This window comes from Cryptomeria japonica, chromosome 6 (assembly GCF_030272615.1).
Source record: "Cryptomeria japonica chromosome 6, Sugi_1.0, whole genome shotgun sequence".
In the NCBI taxonomy this organism is placed as follows: Eukaryota; Viridiplantae; Streptophyta; class Pinopsida; order Cupressales; family Cupressaceae; genus Cryptomeria; species Cryptomeria japonica.
This window is the reverse complement of record NC_081410.1, coordinates 650,730,077-650,756,308: the sequence shown is the minus strand read 5'-3', so window position 1 is coordinate 650,756,308 and position 26,232 is coordinate 650,730,077. Positions and strand designations below refer to the sequence as shown.

Here is a 26,232-nt window from a genome sequence, read left to right as displayed (position 1 = left end):
TATTCATTTACTGAAGTTTGTAACCCTAAAAATCTATTATTGTTGCAGCAAACCCTAACTGTCAAATATTCACTCCGTTGAACTCCTTGGAATAGCATATTATTATCAATTACAATAATTTTAAAATTAAAACCAACAATGACATTTTCAACATTTTGAATTTTGACATGACAATTTGGTTGTCAAGAACCATATTTCCTGCCTACAACACAATTTGCAATTCAATCGAAAGTGACATTTCTATGACTTCAATGACACAGGTATGATTGATTTTGATAACAAAAAGGTTCCTTGTACTAAAATCAAATTTTGGATTGGATACAACAAATTGCGGATGAAAAGTTTCTAGTAATACAATCAAGTTTTGAATTGGATACATCAAATAGCCATGTCCATCTTAGCTGACTGCAGAGCTGAGACTATGTTTGGCGTAGAGAGGTTGCTGATAGCAGAGAGGAATGCCACTACAAGTGTAGGGTAGATGCTACAGTTATTCTATTTTGGCAGAGGTTGCATGCTGAGCCATTGGGATTGCTGAATTATTAGCCCGTCATTCTCCACAACAGCGGGGAGCTAAATGGCATGTACATTTCAAGGCAGTCTATGAATGTATTGTAAGACCACATGAAAGTATTGTAAAACACATATAATCGTGGATTGGTGATGGAAGAGCAAACTCACTTTTCTTCGGGTTTTCTCTCCATATGATGGTGACCCTGAAGTTTACTTGTGTTGCATTGTGTGTGTGATGCAAGTTGTTTTCCACATTGAGATTTTATCTGTATAGTCCTTTAATACATGTCATGGAGATTGGCAGCCATTATAGCTGTTTAACTGCACGTAAAAGTAGTTTGAGAGCGAGCATCTCCTTTTAGAATCCATATGTGAAGTACTGGAATACGGCCTTGCTGCTTCAAGTTGGCTGCATTTTTGTAGCCCCAAACTGTTATCAATATATTAACCTCTTTTCACAGTAAGGAAATTTAATATCCAATGTGTCCGGATACCTACTTTCGTCATTCATATGTAGTATATGATTTCCTTCACTCTTTCAATGAGGATTGATACAAATAGTGTCGTTATGTCTTAGACAGTAAAATTATAATCACTGATGAACTTGCATTTATTATGAAGATTGTGCCATTTCAATATGTTACACCAACAATTTTTTCAATATTTCCCATCTCTATGATGTATATTTACATAATCATGCCTGAACAGGCTCTTGACTTCATAATTATCATCTCATTGATTAGTAGAAGCACTCAAGCTCTTTAAATAGCATTCTACATTATTGAGGCCACAGAGAGACTTTATGACATCCATAGTGGCAGGGGAATCCATTCTGAAGTGTGTGTTGTTATCAGTTGGAAGCTCCTTGCGTGCCGCCTTTATAGCTTCTCTTATTGCACAATGAACAGATGCAGCTAGAAGTAAAGGTGGTTCACCAGAAGCTGTACCATATCATTCAAGGAAAACATTACATGTTAGATAAGTATCACCATATCGAAAACAGTCCCTCTATTGTAATGTAAAAAAGACAACTCTATAGTGCTGAAGATGGAAGCTTCTAAACCTTTTGAGGAGAGAATGCGTTTTTCATGCACAGGACTGTTTAGTAGCTCAACATTAAACTTTCGAGGTATTGTGTCGATTGTTGGAATTTTGTATGTCCATGTTCCATCAGATACAAGCTTTCCGTTCTTGTCAACAACATATTCCTCTGTCATGAAGAACCCAACTCCTTGTACAAAAGCACCTTCAATCTGCAGCATGATCATAAACACAACCAACTCGCCATCTAAATCATTTATAATTATAATGAAAACATAAATTTGATTTCTACAGTTCTACATGTCAGTGCTTATCACTACATAATGCAATCCCTAAATCGATCAAATTCATTGGTTTATAGGTATAAAGGGAAAGAGAACAAATAGATTGTTGATAATCACAGCCAATGTATGTAAAACAACTAAGTGGAGAACACTGAAACTGACCGCCCAAACAAGTGCATATCCTTAAAGTATCTTATCATTCTCATCTTGCTGTCTTCCTTACAACCAATAAAATAGCAGTAAGAACATATTTTACTGGCTGGCGCTCTTTTCAAGTACTATTAATAGTTATATCATGTAGTTGGATATTGCAAAACAATCCACTTCAACAAGAACTACAGTTGAAAAGAAACATGTTCAGAGGCCAAGCATAGAGTTGAAGATAGCACCTGGCCAACTCGTGGAAGGGGTTTAATATTGCATTGGACGAGATGGAACCCTTCAATGGTGTGAATTGCAAACATGCGAAGCTTTGTTGTAGGGCATTTTACAAAGATTGCTAGATGTAAGAAGACTTATGAGGGAGAAAATGGTAATTATACTCCTTTATTAGTGTTTCAAGGTTGATAGATGTGTTAATATGAGATGTTTGCAATATGGTCAACAAATACTTTAAGGGACAACAAATTCCTCTACATTTCATCAGCGCATGATATCCATGAATGAGGTGTTGATTATACTTTGTAGACATGTTCATTATTCACATTAGAATCTACAAATAGATACTGTGATTCAAGAATGACTGCAAACTTTCTATTAGCACTATTACCACTAAATTGGAAATTCCACAAGTCAACAATCTTTGAGGGATAAATTAATGATTTTAATTTTGCATCACTAGAAATTGTCTTAAACGAGAAAAACAATTTAACAAGAATTTTTTTCTAATTGTATATTGTAATTTATATTTCAATATTACAAAACATTTTTTTTTACCATGTCTACTAATAGGCATACCATGGGGTACCAAATGACAAAGCTAACTATCACATAACCTCAGTTTGCAAGGTTTTAATTTTTTAATTGAATTTCAAACATATAGTTTGAAAAACTATGTACTTATGATCAAATTGTGCAACAACCAACCAATTTATTATGGTAGATAAAACCTCCTTTGACTTTTGGCTCTGCTAGACCAAGGGGGCTTCAACATTTCATGTCCTATTCTAATTAAAAATTCAAATTAACGGATTTAACTGATTTCCCCATATTTGTAATAGGAAATATTTTACTTAATATTTATTTGATTCTATTTTAATTCACCTTTTGAGAGATTGGGCCTTTAAATATTAAATAATATTAAAATTTTCTAAGGGAGGCGTTGGATTTCTCATGAGGCCATTTCTAGATGATTCTTGATGGCTATGACAGGCTGTAATTGTCTGTATGTCAATGCTAATGTAGTATGCAGTCCTCTTTATGACAAATCTTTTTGTCTATTCAGGCAAGGGACCCATGAGGGAGGCTTAAGCTCTATTTTTAAGGAAAAGTTAGTCCCATGAATTAAAAAAATTTGTGCTACGGGATTATTTGGAATCTCTTCCAAAAAAATAGAAGCCCCTACTTTTTAGGCCTGCAAATTTGAGCGGGTGAAAAAAGGGTGGGGCTAGAAATTGCCCCACCAGCTTAGGGATTTTATCTGCCACTTGTCAAACATTTAAGTTTTATTTCTATTAAAAATAGCTTTGGAGGGAATAGAATTATTTTTACTTGTTTTTATTATTCACATACAAAAATATTATAATATTATATTCATGAGACCACCAGCTTCCTTAAATTTCAGAGCTTAAATTTTGAAGCTGAATTACACTACAAAATTCATGGGATCACCAGCTTTAAAATTTTCCTAAAAAGTCTCAGCAGCTCCAGCTCTATTTTTTAGGAAGCCCCCCTCCATGGGACCCAGCCTTACTCTGATGCTCAATGTAGATATTTTGTCAAACAGTTGTGTGCATGCTCATGAAAGTGTTTGTTTTGTGTTTGTAATGGTTTCTGAGTTGTTGTTTTTTGCAAGTGTGAACATTAATCTTAATGACATATGCTCACATCCACATTATAATCACATTAACAGACTTAAGCTTGTATTGTTACTAATGTTTAGAAATGTTTGGAATCTGATTCAATGCCTTCCTTGGTTTCTGATTTAATAGCAGAGGTAGTATACAATTAAAGGCATGATTTGCTATTTCAAAATATGAACAACTAAGTAAGCATAATTTCACTGAAAAAATCTTAAGTGAACAGCAATATAGCAAAGATAAACATTTGGTCCTGACCTCAAATACTGAAGAAGTCACAGAGAATCGTATGAGTGCACAGAACTGAAATGAATTTATTTGTTTCCTTTTCCTGCGTTGTCTTCTTCCCTGTTTTCTCTTTACTTTGAGACCTGCCTTTTTTAATTTATCTTTATCTGACTGCCCAGCTGCAAATAGGACAAATCTAAATCACCCCAATTAAAGAATTCCACACCCGATTTTTTTTGAAGTATTTTTTTGTCTGTAATGAATTTTCTGAGTGTTGTCTTTTCTTAGCTTGACTGCCACGTCTTGCTTGAACCACAGAGACTTTCAAAGGATCTGCGGCGATTTTTTTTTTTAATTTTGTCTTTCTGAGCTATGCAAATAATCCACGCTTCTCCTTTTTGACTTCTAGTACCTCACGTCTCATACCTTAAATCATTTGAAAATATAATAATCTAACCAGTCACTACTTAAATCCCTTTTTATCTGCTAGTGCCCCACTTAGACTTGCAAATTCCATAACTCTTGACTCAGCCAAAGGGCGCTGATTTAAAATTCCAACTTCACCACGAGACCAGTCACATACTGCCAAAATAACTCTCAAATCGAACTCACCCTCAGCAATATCAGATCTTCGGTTCCTCTTTTGACTTCTTAAAAGGTTATTCATAAATATCGACCAGCATTTGTATTACATAGAAATGCCCATATGAAAGGAAACACACACCAATACTAATGGAATCAAACTCAATATTTTACGCCCACACAGCAGAAACTTCCTCAAACTGTATCTTTCAAATCCATCAAACTCTAAAATTAAAATATTCAATGAGCTATCCATTAAAGCACACGCCCACACAGCAGAAACTTCCTCAAACTGTATCTTTCAAATCCATCAAACTGAGCACTTGAATCTGGAAAACTGTAAATACCTTAATATTTGATTCGACTGTGAAATACCTATAAGATATCTCCACAAACACCAGCCAGAGCAGATCTTTGACTACCCTAGTTAGTTTTTTTTTTGAGAGATTTCATCCTCAAGAAGGCTGAGGTGAACCAAGTCCAACTTCCTTCTCATCAGATAGAAACAATAAAAATAATTATTTTCAGCATCTTCAAATGAGAGCCAAAACTCTATTATATAGTCTCAATGAGAGATTAGGGCAACACTAGAATATGTTAGCAAGATTTTAGCATCTCGCCAAAATCTAATAAGAGGAAAAAGCACTTAAGTTTAGTTTAAGTGAATAAAATAATGACCTAATTATATAATGAATTAGATAATGTCATAATTACCCCAACACTCCGCTCTCCTCCCTTGGCCCCATTAAGATTAACTTAGAGATAAGCTAAAGAGCTAATGATGAATGTATGAATGCAAGCATGAAAGGGTCCTGACAACAAAGGCCTGATTAGGTCCATGTACAAACCAATGCAAATTATCATAACCGGAGAAAAGGAGAAAACCCAATGGGACATAACTCCTCTACGGAAGAGAGAAAAATAAATAACAAGAAATGATGATGTATGGAGGACTCAATGATACTCCCCAAGGACTACATACATCATCATTTCTTGTTATTTCTTCTCTCTTTTGGAGAGGAGTTTTGTCCCACTAGGCTTTCTCTTTTTCTCTAGTTATGAGAAATTGCATTTTGTTTGTACATGGGCACCTAATTAGGCCTTTGTTGCTAGGACCCATTCATGCATTCATCTTTAGCTCTTTAGCTTATCCTAAGTTAATCTTAAGTGGGGATGTTGGAGTAATTAAGACATTATCTAATTAATTTTATAATTAGATCCTTATTACTTTATTCACTTAAGCTAAACTTAGGTGCTTTTTCCTTCTATTAGATTAAGCTAATAATAGCTTAAGTTTTCTCATTCATTATGTTTGTGACACTTGGCACTAGCTAATTGAAGCTTTCTTTAGAGTTCACATCTAGGGTTTCATTCATCCTTTTTATAAGGATTTTTGTCATTGTAATAATAATTTTTTTGTACATCAATACAAAATTCTCAAGTTGTTGCAAATATATCTTGCTTGATCTTTCTTTGTGACAAGTGTTGTGCTTGTCAAATGATTCTTGGGCTTGTGGAGTTGAATCCATAACTCCAACAAGTCTCTTCTGGCAAGAACTCTTTAGGGTGAGTGGAATTGAGCTCACTCCTAATACTAGTTATTGTTGAGACATGGACTAGCTAGGACCCGAACCTAGGACCTTCCATACGCTGCTAGAGTGCTCTACCACTGAGCTACTAACCCCTCTTGGACCAATCCATCGTCAATCTGGGTGTGGCTTATTTCCAACGCCAACACCCTCCCTTAAGCCACACCTCTCGTGTGCTTGGGGCTCCTAGCCTGGATCTAGCTCTGATACCATGTTGAGACATGGACCAGCTAGGAACCGAACCTAGGACCTTCCATACGCTGCTGGAGTGCTCTAACACTGAGCTACTGGTCCCTCTTGGACCAATCCATCGTCGGTCCGGGTGTGGCTTATTTCCAACGCCAACAGTTATCACCGATAAACTGATGAGAAAATAGAGAGTTAATAAATGGGTGGAAGGCTACCTTCGGAATAACATTTCAAGACAGTAGAGGGCATGGTTTAGATGGTTGCACTTTGGTGAGTACTGCTATAATTCCATGTAATGTTGTCATGTCCCCACCCTTAACCCAATAGTTAGATACACATCACATATTAATATTCTTATTAATATTAAATGTTCACTAATATTCTTATTAATATTAAATATTCAATAATATTTTTATTAATATTACATTTACATAAATATTCTTATTAATATTACATATTCATTAATATTCTTATTAATATTACATATTCATTAATAAACAAACACAATTTGTATAAAGTAACAAATGTTATGAATAATGGAAGTGTGCAATTAAGAAAGGATAATGATGTGTTCACTTACTAGCAACAGATGCAACTATTCAGCCCAAAGGCCTATTAAAGAGGCAGCAGTAATCACTTCTAAGACACGGGAAAGTAAGAAGAAGAAAATAGAAAGGAAGGAGGACTGAGGAGAGTTTGGCAATCACTAAGACTGGGAAAATAACACGGGTGTGTGGTTATCTACAGCATCGCATGCTACTGTTTTATTGTTAATACAGTCAGCACTGCTAATATAATTACTGCTAATATAATTAATAATATTAATACAATTTAATATTGTTAATATAACTAATACAATAAACATAGTAATGTGGGGATGACCCCGCAATGCAACAGTGTTGCAACTCTGTGTTAATACAGAGGTTCTGAGTTCGATTCTTCGGACTCGTTTGATGTTGTGTGGTGGTTTCGTTGCAGTTTGTTCGTGCAGGTGACCATTGACTTGGTATTTTGGCACATTGACTAACGTGGGGATGTTAATATCCCCATCTTTGCCTGTGTACCCGTTCGCAGTTTCAGATGTTGGTTTGGTCCCTTTCGCGGTGGAGCTCGGCCCTACTCTAATGGTTGTGGTGTTCATGCCATGCTGGATGATCTCGGCGTTTCTCCGACCTGCATTGACCCTGCTTTGCCCCCTGGCGGTTCCTCCTTGTGTTGTGGTCAACCCAATACTGTGCCATAATGCGTATGATTCATGATGCCCCCTACCAGATTAAGGAGCGATAAGGTGCCTTGTGCTGGAGAGATAAGGAGAGAAGTATTGGAGTGATAAGGAGAAGCGTGGAGAGATAAGGTGTGTGGAGTGATGAGGAGAGTTAGATAGGTGTGGCATAACGGATATATGAAAAGTGGCAATCATAATCATCGGGGAGGTGTTAATACCTCATCATGTAATTCCACGGAGAGGGGGTCCCCCATTGTGACCCCCACTGGTTCGTAGCTCCAGTCAAAAGCGATTACCGAACAAAAATAAAATATAGTAATATGGTTAGGGTAATATAATATTAAGATAACAAAATAATATAATGATGTTAATAAATTCTGAGGCTAATACAGTTAACCAAATCTGAGATAATATCCCTAATAGAGTAAAATATTATAATGCAACACAGTACTAAAATGTAATATAATAAAATGTAAGTAACATAAGATAATGTGAATAATACAAAACAATAATATTATTAGAGACACTGTTAATGTCAATCTGATAAATGGGTTCAACAATAACTAGTTATTGTCATAATACGTACATTGATTCTTTGTCACTTATACTATATAATTCATATATAGGCAATGGTGAAAGGAGGGTGTGAGAGCATTGCTTTAGGGGTACAGTGTATGAGCATCCTTCTAGATACGCCACCTCGAAGTGGGACAAGATGAGCCCATAGAGGCCAAAGGAGTACAAAAGGTACGATCTTTGGGTCTAGGAAGAGATGGTTTCTAGGGCACTCTCCGCAATCTATCCCCTCTTCGCCACCATAGCTCACAAATGCAAGAAGGCCAATCGTAAAGGAACTAGGATGATGACTAAATGAGGGTCAAAGGCACCTTATTATTGAAGTGAATCAACCGTAAGAGATGAGAGGTTGATATGATGGAGGGGAATGGTGTAAAGCCCTCACTAGGTACGCCACCTCATGATGATAGTTAAGGACCATCGTTAAGGACCACATGAGGCCACAGAGGATAAGGTCTTGTTGTTGGGCCTAGGGTAGAGGTTTCTAGGGACACCTCATCATGTTTTTCAACCCTCGTTATGGTTGAGTCTCCATGTAACTGTTGATACTAGTTGTGTATATATATACATATGCATCCCAAAATCAGGATTGGATGTATTTCATGAGTTATATCTGTTGGTTGAAAATTTTATACACTTGGGAAAATATACAAAATTGTGATTTCAACCACAACGTGTGAGTAAAACTCTCCTAATTAAGGGAAGGCTCCCCCTATCTAACTACAAATTTGAAAATAAAATAGGACGGGACAGCAATCTTTCTTCTTCCTTCAAGAAAGACAATATCATTTTCTCTTCACAGAAAAGGATAGCGATTTGATATAAATAGCAGTAACCACTTTCAAAATGAAATGAGAGAAAGGAAATGAAGTTTCCTGAAAGCGCAAAGACTTCCGTCACTTCCTTCGGGACGGGACAACAATATCAAACTCAAAGACTTGATTATGTGAAGTCCTATCTACCCTTTTCTAGACTATGCTATAAAGAACAAATTATAAGAGCTCAAAGACTGAAATATCTTATTCTTTTCTACTTAAAAGAATGGAAAATAGTATAAGCTCAAAGACTTGTAGCTATTTCTCACAAAATCTATTACTAAATTCTCTTAAGAACAAGTGAAAGCACAAAGACTTGCAACTTCTCTCAACAAAATATGTATTTTAATCTATATTAACCTCAACTACTTGTAGCACAAAGACTGCAACTCAGATGTGATCAAGCTCTTTAAGAAACACTTTGTAATGTCCCCTTTTTAGCGCAACATGATATGGGGTGTCGTTAGCCTATTCTGACACGGTCCCGAAGGCTAACAAGGACATTGGTGGGATCTTGAGGTGTTTTGGCCTAGGTGTTTTCAGTTTCAGGCCAATCGGTGCTGCTCTGACAGGGTTTCTAGACACTTACTATTTATAGTAAGTTGGTCTCCAAGTAGTGACTTGAAATTTTTAGTGTTTCCCTGGTTGGCATAATTATCAATAAAAAATATTTGAAGGCGACAATGATTTAAAGGGATTATCAACAATGTTTTAATATTTAACGATAAGGTGTAAAGTTAAATTAAATATTTAACTTTATCGTTATATTATAAGGTTGGGAATATAAAGTAATGTTTAAAATATTAAAAGTTCCCTTTAATGTGTACATTGTGGGAAATAATATTTTATTCTAAAATGTATTATCCCACATTTAGGAAATGAAGTGTTTGCATCCAGGAAGAAGATATAAATTGAGGTTGCGAGCTCTCTTTTGGGGTATGCTTGGATGAGATTAATGTTATGCTGTTGGATTTCGTAGAGATCTGATTATTGGGCTTGGAGGACGGAATCCCTCTTTGCTAGCATTCTCTTCGCTATTGAAAGACACAATCAAGAGGATTAATGGTGTTTTCATTCAGGAAACACATTGGGCTTCATCTGGTGCTCTCGCATGAAGTTTTTACAGGGGTTTGAAAGTGCAGATTTGAAGATAGTGATTTTGCTACAGTACCGCGTGAATAGTGTTTTTGCTACAGTGCCGCGTAAATAGTAAAAATGCTACAGTGCCATGAATAGTGCTTCTATAGTGCATGAACAATGTTGGTATGAAGTTTACTTGTTTTTCTTGCTGATTAGAAGTTTGGAAGGCTACCATTACATCTGCAGACCACTACAACATTCAATTCTAGGTTTTTTCTATCATATTTTCATAACTAAGCATTGTAATTGTTGAATACAAACCTGAATAATTATCGCAGCCCATAAGGCAGTTGAATGTGCACATTTATATTGCAAATCAGTATTTAACAACAAATAAGAAGTTTCGGGTTTTGCATATATTGTTGTATGTTTGTCAAGTGTTTGATAAAATGCCATGTTGATTATTAAGCACTTTAATTGATATCACATAGTAGTTTGCAAGTCTCTTTCAAAATGAAAATAGGGGTGGTCATTATAGTGGTATCAGAGCTATAAGTCCTGCCATCCTGTGGAGGTCTTACAAAGACTTTGGAACAGCCGGATAGAGGGAAAAGTGTTTGACAAAATATCAAAACACTAAAATCAGAAATTAATGAATTAAAAAACATGCTAAGCATGTATGTTTAAGCATGCAACAGGGGCCTTATAACTTCCGCCACACCAAAGCAAGACAAAACAGAAATTTGAACTCACAGAGCGAGCAGTCTAGTTCATCCGTGCAGGTGGACATAGAATCCAGTCATACAGACATAGAGGAGATATTCTTTGATCAAGACAGCAGTGTGGGTGACCAAGATGATAGGAATACCGGTCCAGATCAGGGAGAGGTAATGTTCAGACAGTTACTGGGTACATTAGAGCAAGGGCAGCGTATGCAGCAGGAGCAGAATAGGCGAATGGACATGATGTTGTAGCTTATGGCTAGACAGATGGGCGCCAATATTAATCTAGGTGATGCCAACAATGGAAACAATAACAATGGGGGAAACGATAACAATAGGGGCGATGATAATAATGGAGGCCGAGGCAACAACAATGGCCCTGAGAATAACATTAATGGTAATAATGGACATGGCAACAATGGGAATGAGGCGGATAACTTTAGACACGTTGCACGCCCAACTCGAACAGCGAGCTCGAGACCTCTTCTACCCACCTTCCCACCTAGGGATCCGGTTCAACTAGTGAACGAACCGTAGATTACTGAGTTACAGGGTCAGTTCAGGAGGGACTGGGAGGCCAGTGGACCCGAGTTTCAGGCAGATATTTCCCTCAGAGATTATATGGACTTGAGGATGAGACATATGCCTAGAGCAAGAGGGAGGAATCAGAATTTTGAGTTAAGAAAGAAAGTTGGAAAACTTTCCTTGCCTTATTATGATGCTTCAGGGAAGATGACCGCACGAGCTTGGGTGCAGAAGGTAGATACATACTTGCAGCTAAATCCTATGCCTGAGGAGGAGGCTATCGAGTATGCGGCTATGCATTTGGACAGCGTTGCACATGAATGGTGGCATCATGGCATGGTGACTCTGGGGCATAATCAGATTACATCTTATGAGGAATTCACAGAAAGATTGATTGAGAGATTTGACACTAGGGATCCCGAGTTACATTTCGAGGAGCTAGCACAGTTAAAATAGTCAGGTTCTGTGGATGCTTACATCACCGAGTTTCAGCGTTTGTCTGTACTTGTTACTGATATCTCTCCTAGGAGATTGGTGGTGTTATTTTGTGATGGGCTTGCTGATCCATTACGTGGTTGGGCGAAGGGACATGATCCACTCACCTTAGCAGAAGCAACTAAAAAGGCACGAGATTTAGCCCCTTCGGTATACAAAGGAAAATACCATTCAACAGATTCTTCCTACTACAAGGACAAAGACAAAAAACCATTTCAGAAAGAGTATAACAAACCCAAAGAAGGATCAAAAGGACTAGACAGTGAAACCTTGAATGAACTTCGAAATAAGAAACTGTGCTTCCAGTGTAGAGAGCCTTGGGACTTATCTCATAAATGCCCTCTCAAGGCTAAGGCAAATCAAATGGAGTATTTTTCAGCAGAGGAGTCAAAGTCAGAGGGGGAGGATCAGCACTCCGACTCAGATGAGGGTAACACGATAGAGGAGAGCAGCATTCCTAAGGATGATAGATCGTTGGCACGCTTGACAGGGGCCCAAAAGGCAATCACATTTAAGGTTAGGGGTACTATCTAGGGGCAGAAAGTGATATCTCTCATTGACACTGGGGCTACACATAACTTTATAGATACACAGTTGGTAGCCAGGAGAGGCTTACAGACAGAGGAGCATGATGGTTTTAGAGTCATGGTGGCTAATGGCCAAAAGCTATTATGTACTCAGAAGGTTTCAAATCTTCACATTAGATTTGGAGATGGCTATGAGTTGGAGGATGATTTCTATGTTGTGGACATGGGAGATTACGACGTTATCCTCGGTATGACATGGATGGCATCGCTGGTTGAGTTCACTTTCAACCTAACGAAGTTGGAAATGAGGTTTCAGCATGAGGGTAGGATTGTTGTACTCAGGGGACTTTCAGATGGGAGTTGTAGGGTAGTCTCTTTGAGGAGAATGGAGAGACTTTTTCGGCATAATGACATAGAGTGGGCAACAGAGTGCTTAGTTATGTCATCTTTGTAATACCCTAAAAATGGTCATCTAAACCATGGGCCCCTAATCTCGACAACGTCACCAAGGTCCTAACCAAAGGCAATTAAATCAATCTTGAGCACAATTAATTCCTAAAATCATCAAATGTCACATGGCAAATCAATCACTCAATATTAATTAAATATTTATTTAATTAATTAAATCATTCCAAGTAAATCATTTTAAACAATTATCTTATTTATTTTAATTAAATATCTTAGCATATTTAATTAAATAAAACAATTTGCCATAAATCTTCAAAAAAAGAAACACATCAAGAAAGAGGAATTAATTTAATTAAATAAATCAAATTGCCATAAATCTTCAAAAAAGGAAACAAATCAAGAAAGAGGAATTAATTCAATTAAATAAATCAATTGAGCACAAATCTTCAAAAATGGAAATAAATCAAAAAAGGAATTAATTGACAAAAAAGAATTAAAATTTGAGAAAAGAAATCAATTGGAGATAATCTTGAAAAAAACAAATTAAAAATTGATAGATAATCTCAAAGAAAAGAATTAAAACAATTAAATATTAAAATTGAATGAAATAGAGAATAAATCAGTTTTTTCTTGATTTAATCTTAATTTTAGTTCAATTTCCTTTAAATCAGTTTTTTCTTGATTTAATCTTAATTTTAGTTCAATTTCCTTTAAAACTGAGAAAAGCATCCAATCACATCAATTCACCTGGATTGTGCTTCCTCTTGGAAAATCTTGACCGCTCATCATCATTTGATCTCAACCATTGGTTTCTTTCTGAATTTTCTATAAATTCAGGCTCATCTCTCATTCAAAGAGAGGCTGGAGAATATATTGTTATTATACTATTTTTGCTCTAGGATTTCATTGATATATTGCATATTAATTATTTCATATTAATTAAATCATTTAGTTTAATATTGCAAAAATGTTGTTAGATTAATATTGCATCCATCTAGCATTCATCATGTTCATATAGATAAAATCCTTCGTCTTGATGTTGTCTAGTCACTGGTATTGCTTATAATCTGAGAGCAATTTTATACTCGCATCTTTTAGAAGGCAATGGGTCGATTTGTTATGGTTTATTTATTCATTGATTATATCTGATTAACCATGCATGTAATGACTTAATTGAAGTGTTGTGTGATACAGATTCTCATACCACTTTTCACACACACATTTCTGGCGCCCACCGTGGGTCTCAAACCCACAACTACAAGATTTATAATGTTTCTTGAACAAATTTAATGTTTGATTTTTATAACTAATAAACATGTGTTAAAGTTGCAAATAAAAATCTTTCTTTTTTATTGTTCTTCTATGACAGTAAACAATGGTCTCGGTTTGGAGAGTATAAATTTTTATTGAACCATTGGATCTTAACTAATTTGTGATATGTTTTGTAGAATCAAGTTTTCTACAAGATCACCGAAGGGATTTTCCTAAATATTTTGGATTTGAAAGTTATTATTGACAGAGTGCAGGACTATCATTTTACTCATTCTTCTATGACAGTCAAAAATGGTCTTGGTTGGAAGAGCATAATTTTTTATTGAACTGTTGGATCTCAACAAATTTTTGATATGTTGTTGAAAATGAAGTTTTCTACAGATTCACCGAACGGATTTGACAAAATATTTTGTGTTTAAAAGTTATGATTGACAGAGTGTAGGACTGTCATTTTACCTATTCTTCTGTAGCAGTCAAAAATGGTCTCGGTTCGGAGGGCATAACTTTTTATTGAACCGTTGGATCTAACCCAAATTTTAATATGTTTTGTAAACCCAAGTTTTCCATATTTCCACCGAAGCGATTTGCCAAATTATTTCTGGTTCAAAAGTTATAAGCGACAGAGTGCAGTACTATCAAAAATTGTCATAACTAGGATAGTCATAAAATGGAAATTCTTGTTAGATTAGTTTAATTTAAAGTTTACATGATAGAATTTTCTTTTGATGATTTTTTTATGTTATCTTGGAAACTAATTTTGAGATTTTAATGTTTTCAGGATGCTTGTCAAAGAATCTATCAATCAAACATACGCATGCCAAAGAATCAAGAAGAAAATGACTACTGACATATTGGTTTTGCAGGTTGCCTAAGGAGAATCGACTAAACATTGTGTATTCATTTAGTATTTTCTTAGGCACTTAAATTGCTATCTGGTTAAAGAACAAATCTGTCTTTCGTGTTTTCAGAAAAATCTAAGAGGTAGAGAGTATGCTCTTGTCTTTTATAGACAATCAGAAATCTAGACCCTCGAAGTTTTTTTCTAAGTTTTGAGATTTGTGTACCTTTAGCGGGCCTGTCACAGTGGGAAAAAGTAATCACCCTGTGAGAACGACCCAAGTGAGTACAGCTGGACTTGAGCATTCCAACTTACTATAATAAATAGGCCTCTGGTGATTAAAGTCTCAGAGGATGGGATTATTTGAGTTTTCTCTTTGAGATCTCTCATATCGAGCATTTTGTAGGGCCTCGCGGTCTCAATCACGTTTACGTGACTACATCTTGTTTCGGTACCTTGTTGGGCTATAGGCCTCAATCATGCTTGTGTGACTTCAAGGGGTAATTTCAAACGGAATTCCTAACTAAGAACCATAAGATAGAAACTACTTGATTCACCTCCGAAAGGTTGATAATCTTTGTGCAAGAGAGATAGTAACTCTCCCAAGACACTTGCCATATCGTGCCCCCATTAGCGTTTGGAGTCGGCTAATACGGCGTTGAGAATCCATTGCGTGAGACTCAGCAGCCGTATTCTGATTAGCTATTGGGTGTGTACCTAAGTCAGCAAGCAAAGGTTTTCTTCTCTAAGCCAACTTCCATAGGGTTAGCGTGCTGTGATTGAATTATTATATATCTTGTGTGTTTTCTATGTTTTCATCCCTAAAACTAAAACTGGAATACCAAAACTGGAGAAAACAACAAACAAAGTCAGTGATAAACTCTGTCTGTGTCCAAACTGGTCTCTGTTAGTCATTGAAACATCAATCCTTATCAAAAACTAGTAGTCGTCAGTCATTGAAACTCTGTCTGTCAGAATCTCGTCTCTGTCCAATCCTCTGTCATATGAATTCCTGATCCTGTCAGTCAAAATAGTCAAAGTTTCCTAGATCAGTCTACAGCAAGCCTAAAACTGGTTATCATCCTCTTGAGCATAAACAACCTTGATAGTGTACCTCTGTCGTTGCGTTGCACGATTTTGTCGATCATCTTTAAGCTAGTTCAAACGAACATTTTATCAAACCTAAGTCAACTTAGATAACGTCTTACACAGGATAGATCGTTCCTGAAACCAGACCAGATCTTAAGTTACTTCTCTTAATCAGTACGTTAAACAAACTACTAGCTACAATTTGATCTTGACTTCTGCAACACATCTCACTCTCGGTCCTGTCGGTTAAAAATGCCTATTCAAACCAAAAGCTCTTCTAATTTTTTTGACAAAAGTAAGAATCTCATGGATACCTTAACTCCAATTCCCATGGCTACCTTTGCTCAAATTCTTCAAGATATCAAGAAAGAAATGTATGACCTGAAAATTTAAGAAAATGAATCAATGACTCCTTTTGAAAAACAAATGCATGATATCAAGAGTGCGAAACTTCAAGGAATGCTAAAACAATTAGGTGATTTGACGATTAGATACCAGAAAATAATTGACAATCAAAGACCAAATCTCATACAAGATCACAAAACACCTTCACCAAGTCATAAAGACATATCCTCCAAATATTCCCTAGATAGATAGTTTACACCTTTGGGGCAATCTATTGAGTCAGCTTTGGAAGAACTTCTTAAGAACAATCTTATCATATTGCCTAAAAAGACCACATGGGGATGGGAATTTATGAGTAAGCATTGTGCATATCATAGACAAAATGAACATAAGACTTCGCATTGCATAGAATTAAAACATAAGATTCAAGATCTCATTGATAATGGTGTCATTGAAATTGAAGATCCTAATGACTCACCTAAAGAAAAAAAAGGAACTATTTCTAAGCATGATCAAAATCGTGAACCTATGTCTAGCAAGGCTCCATATGTGGCCTCCATCCCTTCCATGATGCCTTCATCTCCTAAAATGTCTCAACAACAATCCATACCATCTCCTTCAAACAATGAAACTTCTCATGTTGACCTTCAAGGGCTATCTCCTATGGAAATCCAAGTTAATGCCAATATTGATACAAGTTTCTCTAAAGATTTAAAAATCCTAGATCCTATGCCATCATATACTTCAATTCCAAACGTACCCACTCCAGAGAGTCCCACTCAAAATGCTTCCCCATCATGCCAAAATATGGAGACCTTCCAAGAATCCCCTATGCCTATGCAAAATCTTATCCCTTCCTTAGAAGTGACTCCATGTCAAGAGGATAATCTGGAAAATGGAAGAATAAGTCCTATCATAAACCAAGATCAAAACACCAAAACTCCTCAATCCCATCTAATGATTGAAAAAGATCCTATTTCACTAGAATCCCATGATGATCCCCTTATACCTTTCCATTTCTTCCAAGATGACCCCCTTCCATCTCAAGAGCAAACCATCCTTCCAAATCCCATTCCTAATCCACTTCCTAAGCAAGATCATGATGCACCTTCCACCTTTTCAAATGATCCTATTCAAAATGAAGACTCAAACACCCTTCCTACTCTATCCAATGATCCTATTCTATGTCAAGATCAAAGTATCCCTTCATCTCCTTGTCATAATCCTCCATGTTCACCTCAAGAGTCCATCATGCCCATAAATCCCTCTCATGATCCTATCATTCCATGCAAGATACCTCCACCTCAAAATGGACTTGCCTCTAGCATCAAAAGTAAGAAGAAACCCTTTGTTAAAAAGATCTTTCAAAGCATGCATTATCAAAGAAAAGGGTTAGACATTCATGAAAAGGGTATATTAGAACCCCCTGCTATAAAAGAAAATCTTGATTATAATGGCTACATTTCTCACTCTCAAGATGTTGGTATCCCTCATAAATCCTACATTTCTCCAATTAAATCCAAATACATGCCTTCCCCATCATCGCTTCCATCCATTCTAGGTCCCTATATCCTTCCATCCCTTATGAAAGATCAACAAAGGCACACATCTTTGAGTACCTTCCATCAATATAAAAGATCTCCATATCATTCCTATCTATCCACGCATCTCCCTCCAAGCAATTTGGATGCCAAGCATAAAAGTCATAAGTCAAGTAATCCACGTGTATTCAAGGATCAACATGTCCCATCTAATCGACATGTCAAAACAAAGAAAAATATGATCCAAAAAGAAAAAGAAAAATACAAAATGCCACAAAGGCCCACAAAGAAAGAAGAAAAGTCAAAAGTTATATGGGTTCCTAAGGCACTTGTACAAGCAATGTGCTCCAAGGAACTACAAAAGAATCAAAAATAAAAAGCCATGTGGATCCCTAAGCGGCTACTTGAAGCACAATAGTCTAAAGAAAAATCAAAATTGGCATCCAAAATTGTTGTTCCTCCATCCAAACCTTCTGAGTCTATTCCTCTATCACCTCCTTCATCCATTTTGGGTTCTTATGCACCAAAACATGTAACCTTTCCTCCATCCAAATCTCAAAATTTGAGATTCACTTCTCCTCCATATGTCCACCATCCCTCAAGGTGTGTGCCAATGTTGATCTTTCTAGCATTTCCATCTATTGATAAACAATTCTTCCAACATCCCATCCATTATCCAACACCTCTTTTTCACCCTTCCATCCCTCTTATCCAATCCTTTGCATAAGTCCTTGCCCTAGTTTCATTTCATTATCCTACCAACATCTTTGAGCATACCTTCATAGCCATGGTCTATTGCAACTCATTCTAAAGGTACCATCCAAAGCAGCGAGACATTGGGGTCCTTCTTCCATCTCCTCTCATGCCTCCATTATCTTCCAAAAAAAAAAAAAAAGAAGTAAAGAGAAATGAATTCATCCTTGTGTGAAAACCACTTCTTGTGGCGCCTTGGGCAAGTACCATGATGAAAACCTGGCAAACAGGCGTCATGCGTAATCCATTATCCTTTTGAACTTTACACTGGGGGCAAGTTCCATCCATCTATTATCCATCTTCCTCCATTATCCCTCATTCGCTCTATCTACATTCATATCCCTTTTCCACCTTTGATCTTGACAAGGTTAAGGATTCTTGCAAGCTTCATGTGTCCTATCTATTACACTTGATCTAGACCCTTTATCTCCTCCCCATTGCTCACTTACATCCTTCATTACTCCCTTTTGATCTTGCTTATCATATCTGCCTCCTATCCAAATCTATTCCTTGATCTTGATCAACACTATGGACAAAATGCAAAAACATGCTTTCCACAAACCTCTTGACATGACCACTTCTTTGGACCATATGGCTTCGTTACACTATATCCTTGTTTCGCTGCGCTATATCCTTGCTTTACATCGCTAAAATCCTTGGTTTACATTGCTATATCTGGACCCTATGCTTGGATTAATGTTGTGAGATAGTCCTTGAAAGCATCCACCATCATTCGCTTATCCATTCATGTACTCAAAATCCCTTTTGCCTTGCTAGACACTAGGGGCAAACTTTTGAGAGAATCCTAAAAATCAACAGTTTCGAGATAACAAAGGGAAGTTTGAACCCAACTGGCTGGGTCCCTATATCATCACTGCAGCTTTCGGCTCTGGTGCCTATCAACTCTCAACATCAGAAGGAGAACAGCTCCGTGAACCGATTAACACCATCCATCTGAAGAAATTCTTCACCTAGATATTCTCTGTTCCAGCAGCTTTTATAGCAGAAAATGTCCTGAAGAAATCCTAAAAATCAGAAAATGTCCTAAAGAAATCCTAAAAATCAAAAAAATGTCCTGAAGAAATCCTAAAAATCAGAAAATGTCCTGAAGAAATCATAAAAATCAGAAAAAGTCCTGAAGAAATTCAAAAAAAAAAAGAAAAAGAAAAACAGAAAAAAAAAAAAAAGGAAAAAAGAGAGAAAATGCCCTGGTGAAAACCTGGTAAACAGGCACCTTGGTAAAAAAAAAATGAATCTCCGCCAAGCTGGTGAAAACCTGGTAAACAGGCGCCTCTTGTACTCAAGCGCTCCATCTATCAACGCAATGTTGGCATTCTTGCTTTCCTGCATATTTTCTTTCGTTTGTACATATTTTAGTCACTTTTGTGACATCCTGGTTCGTTGGAACCCTCATGGCTTGAAATCGATCAATGTCCTAGTCTTAGGTAATCCACAGAGCACATTATATGTCCTAAGCAGTATCAACCAAGTCAACCTTACGTCAGTGAAACCTGGTCGTCCACTCTGAGTCAGTTACCTATCTCCTGACTACTAAAGAGTTTTATCACTGAATTAACAAGCAAAACAACATAACGGAAAACAATTACTAAACTATTTGAGCTATGCATGAAAATTGTATTTGTGTGCTGTCTTTTATATTGGTTTTCGATTATTATCCCTCTGAGTAACTCAAGGAAGTCTATCTTGACTAAGAGGAGCAAGGATTGGGGGCATAATATTTTCTTGTTTGCTGCTTGAAGGAATGATCCCAATGATTTGGAAACATCTAAATTAGCTGGGTGTCAGTGATAAGAGCCTTCACATCAAGGTGGAATCGCCTCACATACCTCGACTCCGCTTATTTGAATGCTACAGGGAGGTTCCCATCATTTCTTTGTTTGTTTTGAGGGAATTTCTTCATTGTGCAATCCGGGTCCATGCGTAATTTGTCCAAGGATATGAACGAAAAAAGGGTCATTGTGGACAAGATAATTAATATTGCACATGAAAAGAAATGAACTCTATTCTGCTTGCTATAATTGTAAAACGCTCAATGATGACAATTAAGCTTTTCAAAGTCCAGTGACTAGGTTTAGGTTGCATCTCATCTTGCATTTCATTCTGCATTTTGTGAATTTGGAGTGATTTCGGTATAGTAACAATGCTTCCTCTTTGTCTACTGAATGAGAGTTGGAGCGTCATCATTTCTTCGCTAAGTGGTCTCTTTTCATCATTTCTCCGATCGAGTACTTGTGTTTTGAGATGTTAGCTGCATACATGAGCATTTCATATAAATTCATGCATTCATTATCATTCATTTGCATTCATCTTATTGCATAGAAAGATGAAAAAATTTGCATTACTCATTCTCCTTACTCATTTGCATTATCATTTATTTGCATATGAAAAGAAACAAAAATAGACATCCATGATCATTTGCATTGCATACATTCATGCTGAAAAGAAATGCATACATATAGAATAAAGCATATAGAACAACATCTCATAATCCATCAACACAAGTACGATGAAATCAAATCACGAGCTTGTAAATCGGTTGTCCTGAGTCCATTTTCGGGATCGAAATCGAAAATTGAGATCATTTTGCTAGTCAATTTCAAAATTTGGACCACTTAATGCTTTTCATCAAAAGTTCATTCTCTCTTCTAATTGTGCTCAATTTCTCGTTAATCAACGTTGAATCTCAATTTAATTTCTACAAATCAACTTTGCGCTCAATTTCTCGCTAAAATTAAAAAAATTCCTCTGAATCATTTGTGCTCAAAACAACTTATCATCGCTCAAAATTGCCTATAATCATCATGAACCCTTGCTATCTTTCGATTTCGCTCTCGAGGGGGCATACTCATGACCTTATGACTGTCATGTCCCCTTTCTAGAGTGGACATCGGAGATGGAGGAGTTGGCCTATCATTGGAGTCTCGTAGGCTAGCAGAGGTTGATTGGGACTCATTCAGTGCATATAGTGATTGGATTTTGGCTTTACAGGCAGTTTGGAGCCAGTTTGGAGCAGTTCCTAGATTTTAGGGGGTATCCCTAAATTTTAGGAGGTCGTGACAGTTGCCAGTCGTGAGGTTATTCATGACCTTTTAGATGGTTTCAGTTTCAAAGAGATTGGGCTTGTTTCCTAAATTTTAGGAACATCCCTAGATTTTAGGGATGAGACTACCAGTGAATCCTTGATTTCCGACTTCAGTCACAGACAGGTGACAGGATGATTTTAGGGTTTGTAATGTCAGTTGGGCATTTTGTGGCTATTTGGGTTATATTTTTAATATTTCCTAAGTTAGCGTTTAATAATTAAATAAGGCTAAGTTGTTAGCCATTTTGGAGTAATACGGGGATTTTTGGTCTCATCTGGATGCGCATCCTATTGTGTGATAGCTCGTTGGAAAGATCTTGAAATTCTTTAAATCTTTCTCTTTGGTCTCAGGGCAATTCAGTGAGCGGATTTCTGTCTATGGGGAAAAAGGTCATTTTCTAGTAACATGACCACTTTAAAATAAGAAATTATAACATTTCCACTAGACCACGCCACTTGGAGACAATTAGGGTTCGATTTGCAATTGAGAGGGGTTATAAGGGGATAGGAGCTTCATTCTATGATTATCTTTTACACATTTTACATCTTGGATTTGAGATTTGGCTCTGGAAGAGCTTTTCAGCATCTGGGACGCCAACCCCAATGCCTTGCCTGTTTGGGACGTAGCCCCCAATACAATGGTTTGGATTTGTTTGCAGCTATTAGCATCTTGGAGATTGTACGACATTCTTTTTGGAGGTTCAACAATTCTGATAGAGTTCAGCGTGGGCTTTGGGGTTTCTAACCAGTTGGGTGTACTTGGCAGCCGTACGGCTGTACCTGGCAGCCACTTTCCTTCCCACGTGCAGCACTTGGAGGGCTGGAATCTTGCCACAACTTCATTCCTAGTTATGTTACTCTTTCAGCATCCAGGTTGGAATTATTCCTGATTGTAATCTTCCTGAAATTATTGGAAATCTTCATCTGGTCAAATATTTGATTTTATATTCAGAAATCTGCCTTGAATCGAATTTGTTTTGGCTGTATATGAACTTCATTTTCAGTACTTTGTTCACGTACTTGTACTTCATTATTTACTTGTTGAAAAATCATCAAAATACAAAAAGAATTCAACCCTTCTACAACTTCTGTCTATTTCTGAAAGAAAATATTAATAAGCAAGAAAAATCAATTTAAATAAATAAAAATTACAGCAGATTGGTAAAAGAGATCCATCAGGGATCTTTCAATGACCTCACATTCTTCAATGTCGAGAAATTTTTTAAATCTTCATCGAAAGTCGAGCAAAAATCTTTTCAACTAAAGAAAATCAAATAAGACCTCATCGCTAGGGGCATCTCAACTTCATCGCTTTATATCAAGTTGAGATTTCTCGATCATCTCATCCAAATCAATCTCTAGGGGCATATCAGTTTCATCGCTTCATATCAAGCTGATATTTGTCTTTTATCTGAATCAAACTCTTTACGATAATCAGTTCCATCGCTTTTCATCAAGCTGATTTTTCGTTTAAACTCAATCAAGGGTTTAAAGAGTATCTTCTATCATGCTAAATCTAAATAGGTGTTACATTTTATTCGTTTCTTGATCAAGCTAAACAATTTATCTTCATCGTATCTTGATCAATCAAGTTCAAGATCGATTTTTATCATCACTCACTGTATCTAAGTTCAATCAAGTTCTAGATCAGTAAGATCCGCTTCTTGATCAATCAAGTTCAAGTTCAGTATCTTTTGTTTTCTATTGTTCCCAAGTTCAATCAAGTTTCGGAACGGTATCACGTTAATCAGACTTTATTCAGCTTTGTCGCTTCGAATCAAATTAAACACCTCGCTTTTTTATGTAGTTCGTGATCAATCAAGTTCAGAACTGACATCTCCTAGACATCAAATTTTCTTTGAACCAACATGCTGCTCGCACATTAATTCAAAGAGGGGCAAATGTAATACCCTAAAAATGGTCATCTAAACCATGGGCCCCTAATCTCGACAACGTCACCAAGGTCCTAACCAAAGGCAATTAAATCAATCTTGAGCACACAATTAATTCCTAAAATCATCAAATGTCACATGGCAAATCAATCACTCAATATTAATTAAATATTTATTTAATTAATTAAATCATTCCAAGTAAATCATTTTAAACAATTATCTTATTTATTTTAATTAAATATCTTAGCATATTTAATTAAATAAAGCAATTTGCCATAAATCTTCAAAAAAGGAAACACGTCAAGAAAGAGGAATTAATTTAATTAAATAAATCAAATTGCCATAAATCTTCAAAAAAGGAAACAAATCAAGAAAGGAATTAATTCAATTAAATAAATCAATTGAGCACAAATCTTCAAAAATGGAAATAAATAAAAAAAAGAATTAATTGACAAAAAAGAATTAAAATTTGAGAAAAGAAATCAATTGGAGATAATCTTGAAAAAAACAAATTAAAAATTGATAGATAATCTCAAAGAAAAGAATTAAAACAATTAAATATTAAAATTGAATGAAATAGAGAATAAATCAGTTTTTTCTTGATTTAATCTTAATTTTAGTTCAATTTCCTTTAAATCAGTTTTTTTTTATTTAATCTTAATTTTAGTTCAATTTCCTTTAAAAATGAGAAAAGCATCCAATCACATCAATTCACCTGGATTGTGCTTCCTCTTGGAAAATCTTGACTGCTCATCATCATTTGATCTCAACCATTGGTTTCTTTCTGAATTTTCTATAAATTCAGGCTCATCTCTCATTCAAAGAGAGGCTGGAGAATATATTGTTATTATACTATTTTTGCTCTAGGATTTCATTGATATATTGCATATTAATTATTTCATATTAATTAAATCATTTAGTTTAATATTGCAAAAATGTTGTTAGATTAATATTGCATCCATCTAGCATTCATCATGTTCATATAGATAAAATCCTTCGTCTTGATGTTGTCTAGTCACTGGTATTGCTTATAATCTGAGAGCAATCTTATACTCGCATCTTTTAGAAGGCAATGGGTCGATTTGTTATGGTTTATTTATTCATTGATTATATCTGATTAACCATGCATGTAATGACTTAATTGAAGTGTTGTGTCTTGCAGATACAGATTCTCATACCACTTTTCACACACACAATCTTCACCGGAGCCTCGAGTGAAGAGTCATCCACCAGATATACAGGAGATTCTTGACAGACATGCCAAGGTATTAAGTGATATTCCTCATGGGGTTCCTCCTGACAGGGGTGCAGAGCATGTTATTGAGCTCGAGGAGGGAGCCAAACCAGTGATGATCACTCCTTATCGTCATCCTAAGAAACACAAGGATGAAATAGAGAAGGCAATTAAGGAGTTGTTGGAGATGGGGCACATTAGGCCTAGCAAAAGCCCATTTGCTTCAGCAGTAATACTGGTGAAGAAGAAGGATGGGACGATGCGCATGTGCATCGATTACAAGTGTAATGTCCCCTACCCGATCTATTTCAATATATTAAAATTGATTGATATTTTTCAATTAGTTATTATCAAGTGCTTATCTATCTTCCTCATGAGATGATTAATTTCATCATTCATAGTTCTTAATATTGATATCAGACCTTGCTACTACTTCAGTTTTAAAAGAGAAGGGTTTACGTATGTTACCAAAGCGCTTAGAGACCAACTACAATAGGTTCCCTCAAAGTTTACAGATCCAAGCCCTTACCTATCTTGGGTCTATACCCTCAAGGTTTATGGGTCGCTGATCCCCACCCTATCTTGGGATTTAACCTATCGCTTGGATTTAGACTGCCCCTCTTTGGAACATCTCATTCCCATCTTCTTAAATACAGACAGTAATAACATGATTTAGACTATAAGTATAAATATTTCTTATGTATTATGAATATATATGTGAATTGCGTATGACTGTCATACATATTGCAGTCTATATTAATATTACTATCAATTCCGCATAAGAAGATTATTGGGCTTCATGCATTAAGCATACTTATTAAAAACATCCCATGCATACCACCAAGAACAAGGATGTTATTCCCTGTAACTTAATAACAGTTCTGATCTGATCTGATCCATGGTGATGTAACTGGATGCTTTGATTCCTTTTTCTTTATATCTCTCAATGTGAGGGAGAGGTCATACCTCTTCATCATGCATGCCCTTTGGCAAGGGACACACCCTTTCACCATTAACACCCTTTGAAAGTGTGCAACTCTTCATTATTTCTTCCCTTTGAAAGGGACACAACCTTTCACAATCAGACCTGCACTTCTTATTTAAATCAGATCTGCACTTCTGATTTCCAAGTTATCCCCCTCCCAAATGAGGTTCTCTTCTCCCTTTTATAACTTATTGTTGAGGGAGTCACAACTTTTCCTTCCATGTCTTTTAACCATTCATTAACTTAATTAAATTTTAATTAATTATATTCTTTATATTATAATTTAATTTTTAATATTTTAATTTAATTATTATTATTTATTATTAAATTCTATTTCAAAGAAGGGACATTACACGTTCTATC

General features: G+C 36.1%; 1 protein-coding gene across 2 annotated transcripts in view; it reads right to left on the bottom strand.

Annotated features, from left to right (window-relative positions):
* Positions 1-217: 217 nt before the first annotated feature.
* LOC131033167 (indole-3-acetaldehyde oxidase) overlaps positions 218-26,232 on the bottom strand; it is a 269,541-nt gene continuing 243,526 nt past the window's right edge. Inside the window, exons 9-10 of one of the 2 annotated variants that reach the window (XM_057964307.2) lie at positions 1,577-1,766; positions 218-1,454 (exon numbers count right to left, since the gene is read on the bottom strand). In XM_057964307.2, the coding sequence (XP_057820290.2) occupies positions 1,246-1,454; positions 1,577-1,766 (399 nt within the window). In that variant the 3' untranslated portion in view covers positions 218-1,245. Of the gene's footprint in view, positions 1,455-1,576; positions 1,767-26,232 lie in introns of those variants that run through there. The other variant, XM_057964308.2, reaches the window with a different exon arrangement.